At 39.9% G+C, this 19,569-nt stretch overlaps 1 protein-coding gene across 1 annotated transcript; it reads right to left on the reverse strand.

Annotated features, from left to right (window-relative positions):
- Positions 1 to 2,882: 2,882 nt before the first annotated feature.
- LOC109479548 (solute carrier organic anion transporter family member 3A1-like) lies at positions 2,883 to 16,782 on the reverse strand. Its single transcript, XM_019781530.1, has 14 exons — positions 16,666 to 16,782; positions 10,663 to 10,914; positions 9,494 to 9,618; positions 9,003 to 9,118; positions 8,269 to 8,373; positions 7,932 to 8,025; positions 7,610 to 7,828; positions 7,053 to 7,187; positions 6,365 to 6,526; positions 5,663 to 5,861; positions 5,107 to 5,299; positions 4,242 to 4,564; positions 3,579 to 3,643; positions 2,883 to 3,327 (listed from the first exon to the last, which is right to left on the reverse strand). Exons 2-14 carry the CDS (start codon positions 10,899 to 10,901, stop codon positions 2,906 to 2,908), a joined length of 2,397 nt encoding a protein of 798 aa, XP_019637089.1. The 5' UTR covers positions 10,902 to 10,914; positions 16,666 to 16,782; the 3' UTR covers positions 2,883 to 2,905.
- Between the last annotated feature and the right edge of the window lie 2,787 nt (positions 16,783 to 19,569).

A 19,569-nucleotide genomic window follows, 5' to 3' on the forward strand; every position in this document is an offset into this window, starting at 1 on the left:
GATTACATGTGTACTGACTTTTGGCCGAAGATTGAACCTTGGTAGTATATGCTGGTAATAGGTGGCGAGGTGTTCTTGTGGTTAGGGTTCTTTTCTCGGAATCCGAGGGTCCTGTGTTCGAATCCCCGGCTTGTATCCTTGGGAATGGCATTTTACACATATTTCCTTACTTGACTCAGGTGAAAATGAGTCTCTTCTTGTTCTGACAGACTGGGTTACTCAATCAAAATACTAATATTTCATAAACCTTGCAATATGTTAAAAGACTCTTAGCCGTCTAAGAAGACACATTTGCACCGTCATACATATAGAAGAATCTACTAAGTAGCATCTTTACGTCTTGTGTTATACCAAAACAATCGCTAGCACTAGTCCTTTCGAGTATTTCAAATATATATTTGAAGTTCTTCATTGCAAGTCCATGCAAGTCCAGTACAAGGACGATGGGTACAGAATGTACAGAGGAATGGTATAAAACCATGTGATAATATGAAGTTCTTCTAATCTAACTTTCTACCTTTATAGCATGCACGTGGTTAATGCCCAATACTTGTATGCGGGATTTCCATCGTGGACTGTAAAAATACGACCACCTGTCTTTTAATTGCCTAAAAACGCCGCCATTTTGACAGGGCCACACGCAGAAGGTCAGAGTTAAACGACAGACAAATGGAGCCTAAGCTGCCATTTGTTTTTGACACGTGCCCAACCATTTTTGAGGTTTCCGTTTTTACTTCAACCGACAGGGCATTGACCTGTGTTTTTCGCTCGCACGAAACATGGGTGGTCGTTTATTGGCTGTTAGCAATGCTAACCGTTAACTTTAAACGTGCGTTTCCATCCTAATTATACCCCTCTGATACCACTTAACAAGACAACCGCTTTCTTTGATGTTGCCGAGGTACAGGGTATTTAGTTGTTGTTTTTTTATTCCAACATTTCATGACCAAACATGGCGACGGCACACTCAAGTTATATCAACTTATTTTATGCCGCCACCAACACAGAGTATAAATACAGGACAGGACAATACTCATTTTCACTTGAGTTAAGTGAGAAAAGTCGTATAGTGCATTTCCCAAGGGCACAAGATCGGTGGCATGTCAGGACTCGAACCTGGGACCTCTTGGTTCCGAGTCGAGCACTCTGCCGCTACGCCACACGACCCCACTGTAGGATATTTAGTATCAATTTTATAAATATCAACCTAGTGCAAAAGGAACTAAGGGTATTTAGTTCCTTTTGCACTGGGTTTCTATTTGTAAAATTGATGCTATTCATCCATAACATGTAGATGGCAAGGTGGTCTTGTGGTGGGGGTCATTGACTCAGAGGTAATGGGTTCGAATCCCTTGATGTGTCCTTGGGAAAGGCATTTCTCACTCGATTGAGGGGTGAATAAGTATCCAACTTTGGTTAGGGACGTCCTCTCGGATAGGACGTAAAGTCAGAGATCCTTGAAAATTCTTTTCTTTTCTTGAAAATTCCATTCTTCCACAAATGTGGTAAATATTCATAGACACCAACATAAACTTTGGACAAACATGAACAACACGTACCCTTACAGAAGTGGATTTTGATTCTTTTATTACACCAAAGAAGGGAGATTTACATAACAGTGATTTTGCATAGACCGATAACCCACTTGCATAGCATGTTATGGCAAATTGTATATTTGTTATAACAGAATAGGTCAGAATAGAAATGTTTATTAATACTTCCTGGCGTAAAATTGATGTACACACATGTAAAATATAATGAAATATAAAGTCTGAATTACATAAGGTTTCTCTGTTATCAACGATTATACAGGCACCGATATTCAGTTTTGTATATCATGTGAAAAAGGCTTCAATAAAATATAGATACAGAAAGTTAAATGTGCATTTTGGCATCTTTGCCCTTATTAAGTTAAAAACAAAAAAGAGAGCTTCGTATCAAATCTTGACTACACCATATATATATTTAATATACCCTCTGTATTTTGAAAGAATGTGATACAAAAATATTATAGTAGACCACTCCTTGAATAAAATACATTTAGCCATTGATAAGGTTGCTTTATTTTAAAAATATGAACTTCTCTTTCTGTTGGGTTTTTATCGCGTACAAAAATTAATTTGACTCATATTTGTTTCTTTATTATGTTAACCGAAGGAAAACATATTGTTTTTACTCAGTTTCTTCCTCCTCTTCTGTTCCAAACAGTAACCTCTACCTGGCCAATGACATGATTTGTTGACATCTGTCACCATGGTGACTGGTGTAGGGTTACATAATGTTGCAATTTCATGGTCTGCTCTACTTCTGTCACCATATACTTGTAGTACATGTATGTGAATGTGTTTGAGTAAAAATCAACAGGGCAGACCAGGTCCGAAGGTAAACATTATGCATTTGCTTTGCAAATGTTAATTCTCTAGTACTTGAATTCATTTTTTTTCTTCCAATATGTGTGTTAAAAGGACAGCCCCTCTAGAGACCATTAAAGTTTAGTTTTGTTAAAGATTCTCCTTGTCCTTCTGATATAAACAAGTAATAATAGGTAGTAATAATTTCCTTCTTACAAGGAATGCTATCATTCTAGATTTCGTGCAATACGACCGATAAAAAACTGTAACAACAGTGCAAACTTCTATATTGAATCTGTGTTGGTAGAAGTCATTATGAAACAAGATTGAATTGCAATTGCCACCACAAAAACAAATTGGACTCACCCACATTTTCGTCACGAAAGCGGTGGACTGCTCATTTATTGACAAAGACTGGAGTTGTTCAGTCGAAAATTTGGGTGAGTTCAATTTGTTTTTATGGTGGCAATTGCAGTTCAATCTTGTTTCATAGTGCAAACTTTTGACTTTATTTGTTCCCACGTGCATGGAAGAAATGTCTACTCCGATTCTACTTAGACATCGCCGTGTTTCTTCCATAATCCCGCGCGCAAGTCTTCGGTGTCCCTGGGCATCATGGGCTTCATATTGGTGTCAGCAATCACGTCAAGGGAATGCCGGGAAGACGCGAGGGAATGCCGGGAAGCTCGCAGGGAATGATGGGATGCCGTCAGGGACCCCATGGAGACTGCCAGCTCTCCCAAGGTGGCGCCATCTTGTTTTGGTTCCCTTTCTTCTTGCTTCTTGAAGCGGTAGGCTGCGCAGAGAATGCAGAATAGGCTGATGACGCGTAGGACCAGCTGTCCACCGATGAAGGCGTAACGGTTGTTCGGGAGGTCGTAGAGGAGGCAGGCGCCGCGTTTGCCGCAGACCGAGGACCACAGGGTGCAGGTCGCGTCGATTAAGGCGCCGAAATACACGGGTGACGGGATGAACCCTGGGTCAGAGCATGCCAAATAAATTAGATGTTCTCTTTATATATAATTATAATAAGAAAAGAGATACAGCAATCCACTGCCGATACGAAAAACTCATATATCACAGTAGTTTGCATTCGGGAATCACAAAAATCAATCATTACAATAGCAAAATAGCCTAATACTTTCTTTTTTTGTGTGTGTTAATTTACCAGTAAATATTTAAGTTTCTTTTTCCATGTATGTATTGCTTTTTGTCCAGTCTACTTACCGAGAAGTCTTATCCCCAACTGTTGGACACCGAAGCCGAAGGACTTGGTTTCAGGCGTCAGGGCTCTGCAAGAGGTAAACAATTAAGGGTTAATGACCCGCCCCGAGGTAAATAATGTACACCTTCATACGCACTGGGTTAAGTACAGATCACAGCAAAAGAATAAAGCTATAATTAGCACTATAGTCTATTCAGTAAATTCGACTTCTCTTCTTCCCTATGATGGTTAAAGGGTGTGAACAGACATCTTTTAGGATCAGAGGTTTATCTAATTAAGCCAATTAGAGATGTGAACTTAGGTGTATGAAGTAGGGAGACATTGTAGTTTGGCTCTCTCCTGGTTGTACATTCAAGATACTTTCTACTTCAAAATGATCTTCATCTTCTATTCTATCTCACAGTACACTGGTGCAGTTATATAGGCCTTGGAGTTTCAAATGAAGAGATTTTAATTCAAGAAAAGAATCTGCAATTGACATCCAAGAGACGTATCTGTGGCGACAAGAGCCCAAGAGTGATGACTTGATTGACCATCTCGTAAAAGGAACTTTTCTTTTCTACACTTCTGTCTTTCTGTTGTCTAAAAGGTCAAAGGAGGTGGATGCAAAGTATATCTGCCAAATTTGAAACTTGTGAACATATCTTGCAGGTGATGCCACTTACCTAAGTGTCCCTATGATGACCGGAATGAAGCCAAACGACCTCGACAACGCCGCTACAAAAAAGATGCCGACAAAAGTCGACCACTTCCCACAAGGTGGTCGACAGGGCTTCGATATGGCGAAGTTCTCGGCTCCTTCTTTCGTGCCAGCCTCCATGGTGTCGGTTGCTTGCGGGGGATTTTCGGTAAAAGCATCTGTTGTGTCTCCGGATGGTGTTGTTGAAGCTGACGCTGTTGTTGGAGTTGCCGAGTCGTTGACCTGTCTCTTCTGTCTACTGGGAGCAGCTTTTTCTTGGGTCCACATGCATCCGCAGTTCGAAAAATTCTACATTAAAATAAAATAGAAAATACGTCGATGAAGGTTAGATATCCAAACTCTAAAACTGGATAGATCTTGAAAACGGTCAGAGGTTTTAGGTTGCATCCACTGCTTTTCGTCAATGACTGAAAGAGATAGACCTTAAGCCACGTGAGTTATGGTGGTAGCTGAAACGTGCACGTGTTACCTTTGATCAGTGACTGAAAATCTTTCAGTTACTACGAAAAGGTGGTGGAAGGTACATTTGTGTACCTCTCGTCAGTGACTGAAATCCTTTTTTTTTAGTCACTGTCGAAAGGTAGTGGATGCTACCTGAAACATGCTACCTTTCGTCAGTGACTAAAATTCTCGCTTTTGGTGTCACTGACGAAAGGCAGTGGAGGCTATCTGAAACCGTCATCAAATTCTATCTAGTTCCTTGCAATGGTCAATTTGAAATGGAAAATGTTTTGACTTTGTCTCAATGAAAGAAACGTTAGTGTGTTGTTATCGCTTAGCCCCAGCAGTATGTACATGTAATTAGAGGATAACAGCCTTTGAAATCTTACCGAGAAGCTGAATCTACCGGGCCCCTTGATGACCTGCTCCTCGGTGCATCCTGCGTGGCAGCCCGAGAAGTAGGTGACGCCGTCCGATCCGCACACGGGCTTGTACTTGTCGAGGGGACAGTTGCAGGCAGAATTGCAGGATGAGATCAGGCGTAGGCCTTGTAGCGATGTTGCTTCGTTTGGATTATTCGGACTGCAAGAAACCACATCGAGGATAAGCAAGCTACTTTGAATATTTACTAATCAAAAGTGTATGTGACAAAATTACCTTAATTGCGTAGCATTTACTCAGATGTCATGTACAATATTAGTAGCATATTTTACTTCCATTATCAAGTTTGAATATGAATGAAGCTGTCATAACCAAATTGATGAATAGACACAACTGTTATTTTCAAGACTAAAATACTAATATCTAGTAGGTCAGTGCCGCGCCATTTTGAAATCTACCAACCACGAGAGAAGATAAGTCTCGCGAGATCGCGCGATAGTTGCACAGAAGAGTAGGAGAGGATCATGGGATTTGTATACAGTGGAACAACAGTTGCGAACTTACTTGTATCCATACGGTACAGTCACACCGGCCATCGGCGACTGGGGACAGCTGATGAACATGAGAGGAACTGTGCAAGAGCTGGAGATGACTATGGAGATTGCGGATAAGTACATGCATCCTTTGGGGGACAGTTTCATCCTCTTGATGATGATTCCAGATCCAAGAATACCGACAACAGAAGACGGCAGGGAGATCATACCTGGAAGTTAGAGGAAGAGAATATATTTATATATATATATATATATATTGGTGCTGTAAATCAATTGAACATATACAGTAAGCATGCCTGAAGATGACCAGTTCAGCTGGGAAAACGGTAGATGATACAAAGTGTTGCGTATATGCTACTTCTTTGTTCTGGCATTTTTGTGCATTTAATCATAGTGTTACAGTAATGACCATGACATTTTAGCACGCTTAAACTTATAGTAAAAGCGACGTTTCTTCCTCATTACATTAGGATGGATACAATACGTGTATCCATCCTTTCGTATAACTGAAAGTTGAACATAGATATATAAAACTTGTCGTGTTCGTTGTAAGACTATAGCATACAATTTCGTGAACACATGGCATTCATGTTGAGGACACTGAATCTATGAGTGCTTGGTTCTGATACAATACAACCAAATGTTAAAGGAGAGAAGGGGCAGAAAAATAGCGCACATGAAAACCATCTACTGCAATAAAGACGTTTCTCACCTAACAGAAAGTTGGCCTTGGACTTGGGAATGCCGAACTGCATCTCCAGGTACTTAGGCATGAAGGAGAAGGCGCCAATGGTGGACACGGAGCAGATAGCCGTCATCACCAGCAACATGAACGTCCAGTTGGTCAGGATCGTCTTCAGACTCTTGACCATCTCTGGAAGATAAAATAAATGAATGAACGAATGAATGAATAAATGGAGTCATTTCTGCCAAAAAGGGCTAGGGCTGCCTTCTTTAAATGGTAGTCAGTGTTATTCCAGCTAGAGAACGTCAATGGCGAAACACATTCAGTCTGGCCTATCACGAATGAATGAATCAATGAATCAATGAATCAATGAATGAATCAATCAATTAATCAATCAACCAACCAATCAATCAATCAATCAATCAATCAATGAGGGAATCAATGAATAAATCAATGAATAAATCAATGAATGAATGAATGAATGGATGAATATAGCCAAGGACACATTTCTGCCGAAAAGGCCCAGGGAATTCTTAATGGTAGTCAGCAATATTCAAGTCAAAGAACATCACAGACGAAACACCTCTAATTTAAACTATGATACTAGTATTGCATCATCTAACCAAACACAGATCCAGTTACAATCACGTGGTGTATCACGGGGCAATCACGTGATGTATCATGACATAGTCACGTGGTGTATCTTCCCACCTACCTTTGATTTGCTCCAGGAGCCCCCTGGCGGGATCAAGAAGCGGCTTGCGTGGTCCCTCTACTCCCATGCCAGGTATCATCCTCTTCTTAGCGTTCAACACCTCAGTTTCGTCTTCTTCTGGTGGTGCCTTCAACACTGTAAGTGAACAATTCCTTAGAATTTAGTTCTCAAAATGTCTGACAAAAGCTTTGACGTCAAAATTGAATCTGTTGGGGTAGCATGAAAGTATAACTTAGCTGTAATTCTATTCACTGTACATTGGTTATAAGTAGTCTAGTAGTATGCTAACATACTGTAAGGAAACCATGAGCCCCTCCCGCCCTCGTTTTCATGCAAACTCACGCTCTCGCTAGACTGTGCTCTCGCGAGAGCACATTTCAAAATGGCGGCCGTTGTTCAAAATTTATAGCAAATGTACGTAAGAGTTTAAATACCAAGAAAGACGATTGATTCTGAACTGAACCAAGCGTAAACCAGCACCAAGAGACCACGTCTAGCGATATATTAGACAGTGAACAAAGAAAACAACAACAACAACATAAAATTGAAATCCTCACTGGCAGGGAACAGGAACAGGGGCAGAGCCGCGAAGATGAGAAGCGCTCCCCCGAGGAAATACCCGAGCCACCACGCTCCCACCCACAGCGGGTTGTCCTGACTCAGCCCGAATAAGCGGGGATCGATGCCCTTGTCGAAGTCCACGTAGTACCGAACTGTGTAGCCGCTTAGGATGAAGCCAAGGGGTGGGCCGAGACCAAACACGATGTACGAAGTCCCTAAAGAAAGGCAGAATAGAAAAAAAACATATTTAAATCTGTTCCGTATTTAAAAAAAATTCAACAAATGTTTAAAGATTTATTAACGATTAAACATGCTTACCGATGTAAAGCGGTGCACTGCTCTTCATCACGTGATCGTCGATGTAGGTCGTTCCCAGGGCCATAATGGGAGTAGAGCCTACTCCCATGATCATCTGAAAAAATGTAGAAACAGGGTAGAAAGTTATTGAGATGTACATGGTGGAAGATTACTACTAGGAGTAACTTGACTCCCAAGTAAATCCCTTGCTCTTACATTTTGTACGTCGACTATTCTACCTCCTACAGACCTTAGCAATGAAAAACATAGCCTGGATGCCAGACCAATAACACATTCAACAGCCTCCAGGGATGTGCATTGTAATACATTTTATCTATAAGTATTATGAACCTCTTACCTGTGCAATCACCAGAATTGCGTACCAGGCCCCCTTGTTAGATGACTCGATGGCTTCGTTGGCGTCACAGCTGTCCTCCATGGTTTGATTGGCCTGACAAACATCCTACATCAAACAAACATTCACAGACTTTTTCAGCGATTACTCGACGACCATTGGTTCCTTCACACAACGGTTTCTTGTCACGTGTCAAGGATGCCTCCTATTGGTTGATGATACGTTCCTTATGCATATCAAGCAGCACGTCGGCAGAACGTACAGCACCAGCACGAAACCCGTAATGTATTGTACATAGCACTTCGACAGAACGTCTCATATAAGGTCGTACTAGCGCATATAAGGTTAACATCCCGTCTGTACTTTCCAAATGTTAGGTAGGAAAAGATATCCTTTGCAACAGGCAAAATTCTGATGCAACATTGACCAAAAATCCACCGAAAATCATGAAAATACATGGTTCTGCGCAGGCGCAGTACGTTCTGCCGACGTGCTATATCAAGCGATTGGTATCATTCTCCGTCATCTATTATTGTTCAATTGCATAATCGATTTATGAGTCTAAATCCATACATTGCAATGTGGATTCAACATAGCATTTGGAATCACTGCATTCAGGGAGAAAGAGCCGGTCGGTCGCCGCCATCTTTCTATATCAATTGCATTTTGGGAAATTGCAGTCAAGATGGTGGCTTTCGTGACGTCAGTTCCATAAATAACATTGCTAAAGCGCTTACCAATGATTTCTGAGTGGCGTTCTGCACGCTTTCTGTGTCCACCTCGTACGCAGGAGTGACGAAGTGTGGCATTCCAGACAGGAAACTACCGACGGCCACAAGTAGGACACCTGTGCCTGTTTTCAAGAAGAACCGAAGCAAAACTTCATGCATGTTCATCAAACATAAACATCACATGTGCAACTAAAACTAGGCAACAGGTAGGACAACAAAGCACCAATTACTTTAGTAGTAGTTGCTGGCAGTCAAACGGGTTTGAAGTCAATGATATAATTCAGCAATTCACGTCAATATTTTATAACAAACTATATATTTAAAACATTTTTCTGCATGTATTATGATACTAGCAATAGTCAATGATTTGTGGGAAGTACATGTACTATTATATGAATGAATGAACTTTATTGCTCGACAATTGTACATGGTACAATGTATGGCAACAATAACAATGTGATCAATACAATCAAGTCTATTATATATATATTCCTTACCGATGAGTCTCGGCCTGTTCACTCCCACTTTTCCTCCATAGTAGGTGACAAACAGGACCGTCACAGTACTCCCGATGTCGGCAGCACTAGCGATCATACCTAGGTCCTTACTCTGTAACCCAAACCTGCAATAAAAGAAATGATAATAAATTCAAATAACATCCTGTCTAGAAACATAGTCTGATTGTAAGAAGCTTAATGAGGACTACAGCAATTCCTATGTGCACTGCCATTGGACATTAATTAGGCCATGTTGAACACTGGTGCGATTGTAAAGAAAAAAGTTTGGCAAAAAAAGTTGCCTTTTTTGTGAAATCTACGTGATCACTAAGGTTAAACAAATGACTAAACACACAGAGTATGGTATGGCGAATAATAGATTCTTCATTTTCGTTTCTTCGCATTTCCCTTTTTCTTTTGGAATTGATTTTGGTATTCTATTATTTTCCAATACTTTTTATTTCAATTTACGGCATCTATTTGCTCATTTTTATTGAGCAACATAGAAACTTATATACAGGACACAGTGGTGGGTAACTCTAGCACGTTGCTAATCTTAGCCTCATTACTGACAAAGAAAGGTAAATACAATGGTAAATAATAATAGCAAAACAACAAGTAACAAAAAGCAAGTAACAAATAAGCAAATGGATAATATAAACGATAACAAATAAACGAAGGATCATAATGATTTGAAAGAGTGGTTTTTCGTAGGCAGTTGAACACATTTGCTTATATTGCAGCTTGCATTAAAAAAAGGGTTTTATTGTCCAAACAGTACCCGTGCAGTCGCAGCCTTTATACGGCTGAATTAATGCAGGGTATCAGATAATAATCAATACAAATCACAACAATTACAACAACCAAATAATACACATGATACACATATTTGTTCCACAATTATTTTTGTGGAACAGTCGCAAGGGTCTGTGCGGCTGCCATTCGGCGCCACAAGGTGACCTCAATACGACTTTCCCCAACCGAAGTTAGGTACCCATTCACACCTGGGTGGAGTGAGGAAATTCGTGTAAGGTGCCTTTTCCAAAGACACAACGTCAGGGCGCATGTCCAGACATGTCCCGGGTACGACTCGGAATTGATCCCGAGTTTCCCCGCTTCATAGTCGAGTGATCTATCACTACACCACCCGACGTCACTTAACACCCTACCTCTTTTCCAAGCTTGTGAGGATCCCCAGCAGATAGGCACTGATGAGGATGTTGGAGAAGATGGCGATGCACCAGGAGACCACGAACATCTTAGAGTTGGCTAGACGGGCGGCCCACCGTGGCTTGCAGGGGCCGATCCCGCACAGGATCTCTTCATCGTCATCATCATCATCCCGCTTGATGATGATGTCCGGACGGGAAGATGGCGGCCCGGAACCGTTCGCGTTCCCGTTCGCCATGTTTGGTGCGACCCTGTGAATGAATACATGGTTTATTACATTTTCATCATCGAAAAATCTGCCATATATGGTTGTCAGCATGTGACCTGTATTTAGCCCAGTAGGACATCAATGTGCAATAAAGGTCTTCTTTCACCATCACAAAGAATAGGTCTAGACTATAGTGATAGACTATATTATGTGTAGGTAAAGTAGAAGCCAAAATTCATTTTGCTGGATTGTCCTTTGTATAATAGCGATATAATCATTCTTTTCAGTTATGTGTCAAGTAAATTTTTTCACTTCAAATATTTTGATAGTACATGCAAATTTTTATTCCGTATAGCCTTCGACAAACCAACTTTAACTAATCATACAGCCACGTATATTTCCACTATTACTAGGAAGCAAGAGGAAGTCGAATGTATTTAGAGTGCACTAGACGTTTATATATGTACACACACATACTCTGTGTATATGATTGTCAGCATGTGACCTGTATTTAGCCCAGTGGGGAACAAATGTACCATAGAGGTCTTCATTCGCCATCACAAAGCAAAACTAAAGTGATTAACAAGAGACTATAATACTAGTGCTAGATTGAGAATGTTTAGATGTATCTGTAGCTGACTATTTTTTTTGTGTGACCTGTTTACCTAAAGCCCCTGTCACACACCACGACCACCAGCCGACCAAGGATGACTGACGTTCGAGAGCAGTGTGATTTAGGCCACGCGTACCTTTCTATACGAATCAAAGTGGCTGCCAACCACACCTCAACCTACTCCCAAACACCAGCCAACTACGTATATACCAGCCAACTATGGCTGAGCTTCCCGTAGGCTACACACGAATGTTTTTAACATTTTTGAAACATGGCCAACAACAACAAAAACACAGCCGTCCAGTCGACCTTGCTTCCAACTTATCCTTGACCATAGTTAGTATTTTTACTATACTATACTATACTATACTATACTATACTATACTACACTATACTATACTATACTATACTATACTATACTATACTACACTATAGTTAGTATTTATGGGTTCACCACACCACGAAGTGGTGGTGAACCCATATTGCTTTTTCTGATGTTTCTTCTCCTCCTTCTCCTCCTCCTTCTTCTTCTTCTTCTTCTTCTCCTGCCATTTTTTAAATGGATTCAGCTTCTTCATTTTGGGGCCTAAGGTCCTGAAATTTGGTATGGAGGTACAGTGGGCAAATACCCCTAGGCTTTTTTAAATTTTTGTGATACAGGCTTTTAGAATGGTTTTATTTGAGTTTTTGGCTGTGTTATAGCAAATGTATTACTGTGTTGGTGTGCCGTGTTTACCACGTCTGGGCATGAGTCATCACAATGGAATGCAGGGCATCAACCAATAGGCATGCAGCTTTCCTCTATACTTCTTGCTGATTGGCTGTTGGGATTTAACTTGATTAACACCTGCACAGAGCATTTCCATACTGACAGTATGTCTTTATTCAAGTGTTTTGGTAGGTATTTCAAGCTTTTCTGCTCCAGCATTGGAATGCGGGGCTATGTAACGTTTTTTTATTTATTTTGAAAATCAACAGTTTGCATTATGACAATTAAAAATCCTAACCAATAAAGTAGGGAATAGCTATCCAACTGTTGTTTTAGTTGTATGTTACTTAATATTATAGTTATATCAATGTAAATCATTGTTTTCCCTTGTGTTTCTCATTCTTTCCCTGCCATGTCGTAAAATGTGGTGAACCCATCGCTGTATTTGCTCCAAAGCAAATATTGGCCTTTCTAGTTTAAACTGAAATTGTTACTATTTTGACCTACGTGTTCTTAATGATGATGATTTTTAAATGATGATGATGTTTTTAATCTTTTAATCTATTGTAATGATGTTTGTATGATGTATAATTGTAAAATGTCAATGCAATTCAGACGTGCCCGAAGCATTTCGGCACGTCTGCCATGTTGATGTTTAATGAAGATTTGATTTGACCATGGTTGGGGTGAGTTTGGCTAATGTTCGGAATGCCATATTCCGCTATGTGTGACAGAGGTTTTAGCTGTACACTGTAATTACATGGTTGTGTACAACAGTGTTACAATGCAGTTGTTGGAATCACTAGACCATAGAAACACCAACATTCTTTCAGGCACATACCGGACGCTTCATTTTTATCTTATCATCGGAACAACGCAACGCTTAGGGCAAAGTGCCTCGGCATATATGTCAGTATACACAACGTATAGTCCAATAGCCATATCTATCAAATGACAGTTGAAACAATTCTATGGTACAATAACCATAGGGGGTGACCACAGTAATAGATATAGTTATTAAAGCTTTCGTCAATTATTTTAAGAAGTATATAAAAAGAGTTAGACTTTTAAAGATGTTACGCAAGAATTTTACACGCCCCTTGTGACTTAACTGACCTGGAACAGTCTTCTTCTAGGCTATAAGGCAGCCTTCAAGTGTTCCACCATTATAAATAGATTGACTGTTTTACAGGAAAATTGTTACTCAAGCAACTGGATAGATTTTGAAAACTGTCCGAAGTTTCAAGTAGCGTCCACTAATTTTCGTCATTGACTAATCTGTAGATTTTTTATATTCCAACATTTAATGACTAGACATGGTGACGGCACACTCAAGTTATATAAACTTATTTTATACCGCCGGAAAAACACAGAGGACAAATACAGAACAGGACAATATTCATTTTTTACTTGAGTTAAGTGAGGAAAGTCGTGTAAAGTGCCTTTCCCATGGCTAAAGGATCGGCGGCATGTCAGGACTCGAACCCCGGACCGCTTGGTTCTGAGTGAAGCACTCTGCTGTTAGGATACACGACCCCAGATGTGTAGCTGAAGAAGTATTTATCAAAAACCATAAATGGATATAAATTCAGGTGAACACAACTGTTTAGACAGTCGATAGGAGACAAGTGGTGACGGAAAAATACATGCATTTAGGTAAGGACTTTTAAAGATGCACGCCCCCTCGCCATGTGTTAACTGACCTGGAACAGCTTTCTTCTGGTCTAAAAGGCAGTCACTGTCCAACCATAATTATAAATAGATTGACTGATTTACAACGAAACTGTCAGGCGTTTCAAGAAGCATCCACGACGTTTCCTTAATAACGGAATCTGTAGCTGGACAACTATTTATCCAAAACTTTGAATGGATATATAAATGATGTGAAAACAATTGTTAAAACTGTTCATAAGAAACAAGGCCAAACAGAAAAATACATGCAGTTAGGTAAGGATTTTAAAAGATGTTACGCAAGGATAGCACACGCCCCCTTCTTATGTGTTAACTGACCTGGAACCGTCTGAACTATAAGGCAGGTATTGTTCGACCATAATTATATAAATAGATTGTATCAGCCTGGACATTTCCAGGTAGTAATTAACATAACACTGTTGACGGGCGATCCCTATGAGTAAGACAAATTATCGTTCTGGTTGATTGACGTAATACCTTTGTACAACTAAACACAGGTTTCCAATACCACCAACTTACGACCAGTATACGACATACAACCAAACCTGTACTAATGCCAACAATTGTAGTATTAAACTACATACTTAACTTGAGGACGTCCTGGCCAGAGTGATCATTTTTGGTCACTCTATATTTTCCATTTAACCGAACATAAAGAATCATACCTATAATGATCACCTGTCTACTGTACATGTGACAATTTTCTAGTAGCCCAATATTTAATACTCGTATATTGTTTAAATTTGGTCTCCTTATTGCTACTTGACAAAGATTAAAGGCAACAAATTACTAGTAGTAAGAATTCTCTAAGTAGGGTTACAACAAGCATCAGTATTAGCTGTAACACAGTACGTCCTATAACCTGAGGCAAAACACGTGTTAAGCCATGTTTTGTTATCCTTTATCACAGCCTGTGAAGAAGCTAAGGTGCCAAAAAGTCAAGGCTGGAATAAATCTAGAAGCAATCAAGTCTTCATGAAGGATTGTCAAATGCTCAACGTTCGATAGTTATTTCTAAAGATAAACCCGAATCTAACATCTTTTTCAATAAAACAAAACAGCCGTAAATTATGTAGTTGTGGTTAACTCTTGTTGTTGTTGTTGAACAATAAAGTATCGACATATATCTAATGACATACTAAAGATGATTAGATAGAAATTAGAATTGAATCCAAGGACAACACAAGAAAATTGTTTCGCAAGCAACAGGATAGACTAAGTAACTTTCTGAGTTGTTTGAGTAAGAATTTCCTTGGGTATCACGTTACCTTGATGTCTCATTTTCATCGACGAATCCAAGTGCTACGTAGTACACGTACAAAGTCATGTATTCTTTTTAAAGTGCCAGTATTGCAATGCTGTCAGTATCCCTATAAACAATTTTGGTCCATGCCAACACTAGCACGACTGTATTAATGTACAGGGAACTTGATACAGCCGTAGAATGTTGTGCATGAGTAAGAAAAGTAAAGCCCTTATAGCGTTTAAATTCTTAAAATGCCACCTCTCAGTAACTCTGCCAGAGCTATTACTACTTTTTGTTACAAACTTTGTAGGGAGTTAGACAAAGCTCTCTCATTGTATGATACTGTATATTTTGTTCACGGGGGCGGGGCCTTATAATGACAAATCTTATAGGGAACAACAACAAAAGGCCTGGACGTTACACATGGTTTTCTGAGCCGTTTAGAATACGAATAAGAATCTGAGTAAAGCGGATGATATGGGGATTACCAAAAGCCACTGCTGCTGTCATTCAAAGCTGGTATATCAGAAAGTTAATCTCATTATTTACACCACTAATCACGTCTGGTAAGACAACAAAATTCCTTCCCCCATGGGTATTTGAGGAAGGTAAGAAAATGCCACAACTATGGAGGAACAGGTAAACTGAAGGTAATGGTTACATATAATGTTACAGCTCATGTTTAAACAGTTAATAGAACGGTAGAATGAATGGAAAGTCAACATGTCAAGACAAATACATGGTCACGCGACTCCATTATATGCTAGTACACACACACACACACACACACACACAAACAAACACACACGCACACACACACACAGACACACGCACACACAAAGAAACAACGCCAGAGATTTCAATAAAAAAACATTATAAAAGAAATTCTTGAAAGTAGGGCACTATAGCTGTTCTTGCTATGGGGCTAGATTAGCGTATCAAAATACCGATTCAGAGTTTGACAAGTTGATATCCTAGCTATGGCATTGAACAACGCATTTCATAAACAGTGTAAAACTAGATATATTTCATGACCAATAATTACAATATATGGGTAGTTAAAAGATCGTTAAATTTAATACACTACATCCGGCGAGCACAACATTTAGTTTGACCTGACTGCGTTACCTGTCAATCCGCCTAACGAAGCCAGTAATTCGGCAAAACAACTGCTGAGTCGAACGCTTTTTGCACATTTACAATGCATGCACAGAAGCGTTGAAAACTTCAATGTTCCTCAAAGGGGGTGGCAAGACACTTAAATAACGACAAAAGTGTGCTTTGACTAAAGGAAAAGCTCACCTGTGGTTTTCATGTACATCCGGCGAGCACAACATTTAGTTTTACCTGACTGCATTACCTGTCAATCCGCCTAACGAAGCCAGTAATTCGGCAAAACAACTGCGGAGTCGAACGCTTTTTGCACATTTACAATGCATGCACAGAAGTGTTGAAAACTAAATTGTTCCTCAAATGGGGTGGCAAGACACTTACATAACGACAAAAGTGTGCTTTGACTAAGGGAAAAGCTCACCTGTAGTTTTCACGTGTCTGCCCGGCGAGGCCTCTGTCAGACGAGTAGTCCTAATTGCCAAGTGAACCCCACAAGATAACCTGCTCATCCGGCTAATTAACATATCTAGTGACGTCACGAACACTTTGAATATTCCGGTCGACCGATTTTCAGTGTCTAGACTTTTAGAAGGCCCGTAAAAACTAACATGACGCCGCTTAAGTGCATGTACACTCTGCTATACTATCTCCTGTACATGTTGTAATTTAGGCCAACATTTCTTTGGCTTATTTTACCATAGTTGTCTGTATATTTTCGTACGTGGACATGCTTCTGGGTTTTTTAACTGACAGCTCAATACTTTTTGCCGTAAGATGTGTGTGCATAAGTATAAATCCCTTCTACAAAATACTGATGATTTGAAAAGAAGATAGGATAGAGATTTGTCGAAATTGCCACGACGATTGAGCCTTGTTCGTTTAAAGGTAGGGACTAAGTTGTCACTTGTCCATGCTGTCATGCACTGTTACAGACACAAGTTACCGTGTCATCAGAGAAAACTTTTTCCCCAACATAAACTAACCTCCCAATTACAACACAAAAATGTAACAATTGATCCGTTTCGCTGTAACTATTGTACGAAGCAAGAAAAACTATAAAAGCGAACTTTAAATGGTTTTAAATGACCGCACGTGAAATGACCTATCATTGACACGGCGGGAAATAGTTCTATCTCACGTTCTGCCTCCCACGACGGTGTTACAGGCGAACACTACCGGTCTTTGTTTGTCACGGAAATTTTTGCAGTGTCATCTTGTCAGCGCCGTGCACCATGATCACTTTACCCTGGAGCGTGGCATAGATAATGGTCAAACCAGCGGTGCGGATGCGTGCATCACTGGGTTACATCCGTACGGACATTGACCCATCGGAGATACCGTTTGTCCCTTGTGGGCACGCATTAAAGCCACTCTAATTTGGGCATCTAACCCAACAATAGTTTCTTATTATTGGTAGATGATAAAAAAAAAGGAGGAATAGGTTATATATGACTGCTTCGAAGTTTAAATGATGTACTGGAATATTTAGCAATTCCGAAGAAGATAGTACAGAAAAATACTTAAGTATAAGTAAAGTATAAAAGTATAAAATATACATCTGTAACATACGTCATCAAAATTAGTTTATCTAGCAATAAACCCACGAGGACCCATGATCATATAAAATTTTTAATTACTTAAAAGAACATAGGTTATAAAAGATACAAAAGTTTAAACGGAATGACATACGTTGTGTGAAATATCTGAAAAAAGGAAATACTCTTTGATAAAATAGTAATATCATTAGATGATGTATTTTTAGAAATTATATATTTAGAAGCTGTTTGAATTGTAACAAAGCATACAACTACGTAGTAGGCGCTTAAACGTTCCTAATACAAGAAAAACACTACATTGTCTAGATCCATGTGGGTTTGACGATTCTAAGCGTAGAAAATATTAACGTGGGAATTTTTAGTCTAGTCTTGCTACAAGGTTATTTTGTATTCTTTCTACAAGATTATGTAGCAAGTTGTAGGACACAGTTGGAGGAGCTGGTCACCAAATATCTAATCAAAAATAATGTTGTAATATATCTATTCAGAGGTTTTAGTTCTAAGTACTATTGACCATACTACTGGTTGACCTGTGGTTCACCTCTGTAGCGTTGCATCAGCTCGGGCCAGGCTGTAACAGGGCGCACGTGTACTGTACAATGGTTACCTGTCTCATATGCCTTCCAGTCAAATACTACCAACTGTACCAGAACGGCCTGCTGAACTATGCCGTGTAAGCATGTTAGAGAGGGTCTGGTACACATAAGATGTTGACGAAAAAGTCACTCAGACGATGTACCATACACTAGTGCCCTTGGAGTGTTGGGTTTCAACATTTTCGTCTTGTTATATAGGGCCATTTAGGGGAGGGTGGAGGGGCTGTTCAATTCGGCTCTAGTCCTTATAAAGCCCTGGTCACAACCCGCCGTACGTGCATCTGCGTGCTGTCTACGTGCAAAAACGTGGGCAAACGTAGGGGATCCGTGCGTGGTGAGTACCGCCTCCGTACGAAATCCTACGGATTTGGGAGCACGCAGACACGCCGTAGAACTTTAAGTGCATGTAAAACTTTTTCTACGTGCGGTCTGCGGATTCACCACCCGTACGTGCGAGTTCGGGCGACGCGCGTGCCCCGTACGTACCGTGCGGAAGAAGCACGTGTGAGTACGGCCTCCAGACGTGGCGTTCAGACCACACTCGTGGTAACGTAGCAGACGTGGCCTCCCAAAAACACGTACGGACAAAAAGCACGCACGGCGGGTTGTGACCGGGGCTTTACCTGTACAGGGATTTTATGGTCACTAGAGGGGTTTTGAAGAAGTTTACATTAGATTTAAATTTGTTTTTGACTTAAGCTTCGTTATCAAGTGCCTGTGTGTATCCTCATTATTAATATATGAATAGTTATGCAGAATATTGGCATTATGACATCTTGAAAAAAGTAAATGAAACAACTAATAAGATACGAATTGATAATAACTATAGTAAAGTTTATTGCAAGTTCCTCGCCGAAGGCTACTTTCAAATAACATGTACAAAAGAACAGTGATAAAGCGAACAAAATAAGTATAAAACTTTTAAGGTAATTGTCTGGAACTATTTCTGAAAGGTTTGCTTCTTTTGACGTAATGTCCGGCCTTTTCCAAAATTTGTTGAAGAGAATAATATTTTTTTATCTATTAATACTTGAAAAAATCAATAATGAAATGTCGAATGAAGCGTTGGAAAAGCATTCATCATGGTATCAGTGGTTAATTTTGTAGACGTCCTTTACTTTTGAACTGTTTTTGACGTTTGTCTCCCCATGCTTTATTTTACTTCAGACCAGT

This window comes from Branchiostoma belcheri, unplaced genomic scaffold, assembly GCF_001625305.1.
Source record: "Branchiostoma belcheri isolate BF01 breed outbred unplaced genomic scaffold, Haploidv18h27 scaffold49, whole genome shotgun sequence".
Lineage (NCBI taxonomy): Eukaryota > Metazoa > Chordata > Leptocardii > Amphioxiformes > Branchiostomatidae > Branchiostoma > Branchiostoma belcheri.

What these genes read in the sequence shown, in the direction of transcription:
- LOC109479548 (XM_019781530.1), bottom strand. Translation starts at nt 10,901, where the DNA reads ATGGCGAACGGGAACGCGAACGGTTCCGGGCCGCCATCTTCCCGTCCG. An exon ending in GCTCCTGGAGCAAATCAAAG is followed by an intron (nt 6,527 to 7,052) that starts GTAGGTGGGAAG and finishes TTTATCTTCCAG; the next exon opens with AGATGGTCAAGAGTCTGAAG. An exon ending in GTCATCATAGGGACACTTAG is followed by an intron (nt 3,644 to 4,241) that starts GTAAGTGGCATC and finishes TACCTCTTGCAG; the next exon opens with AGCCCTGACGCCTGAAACCA.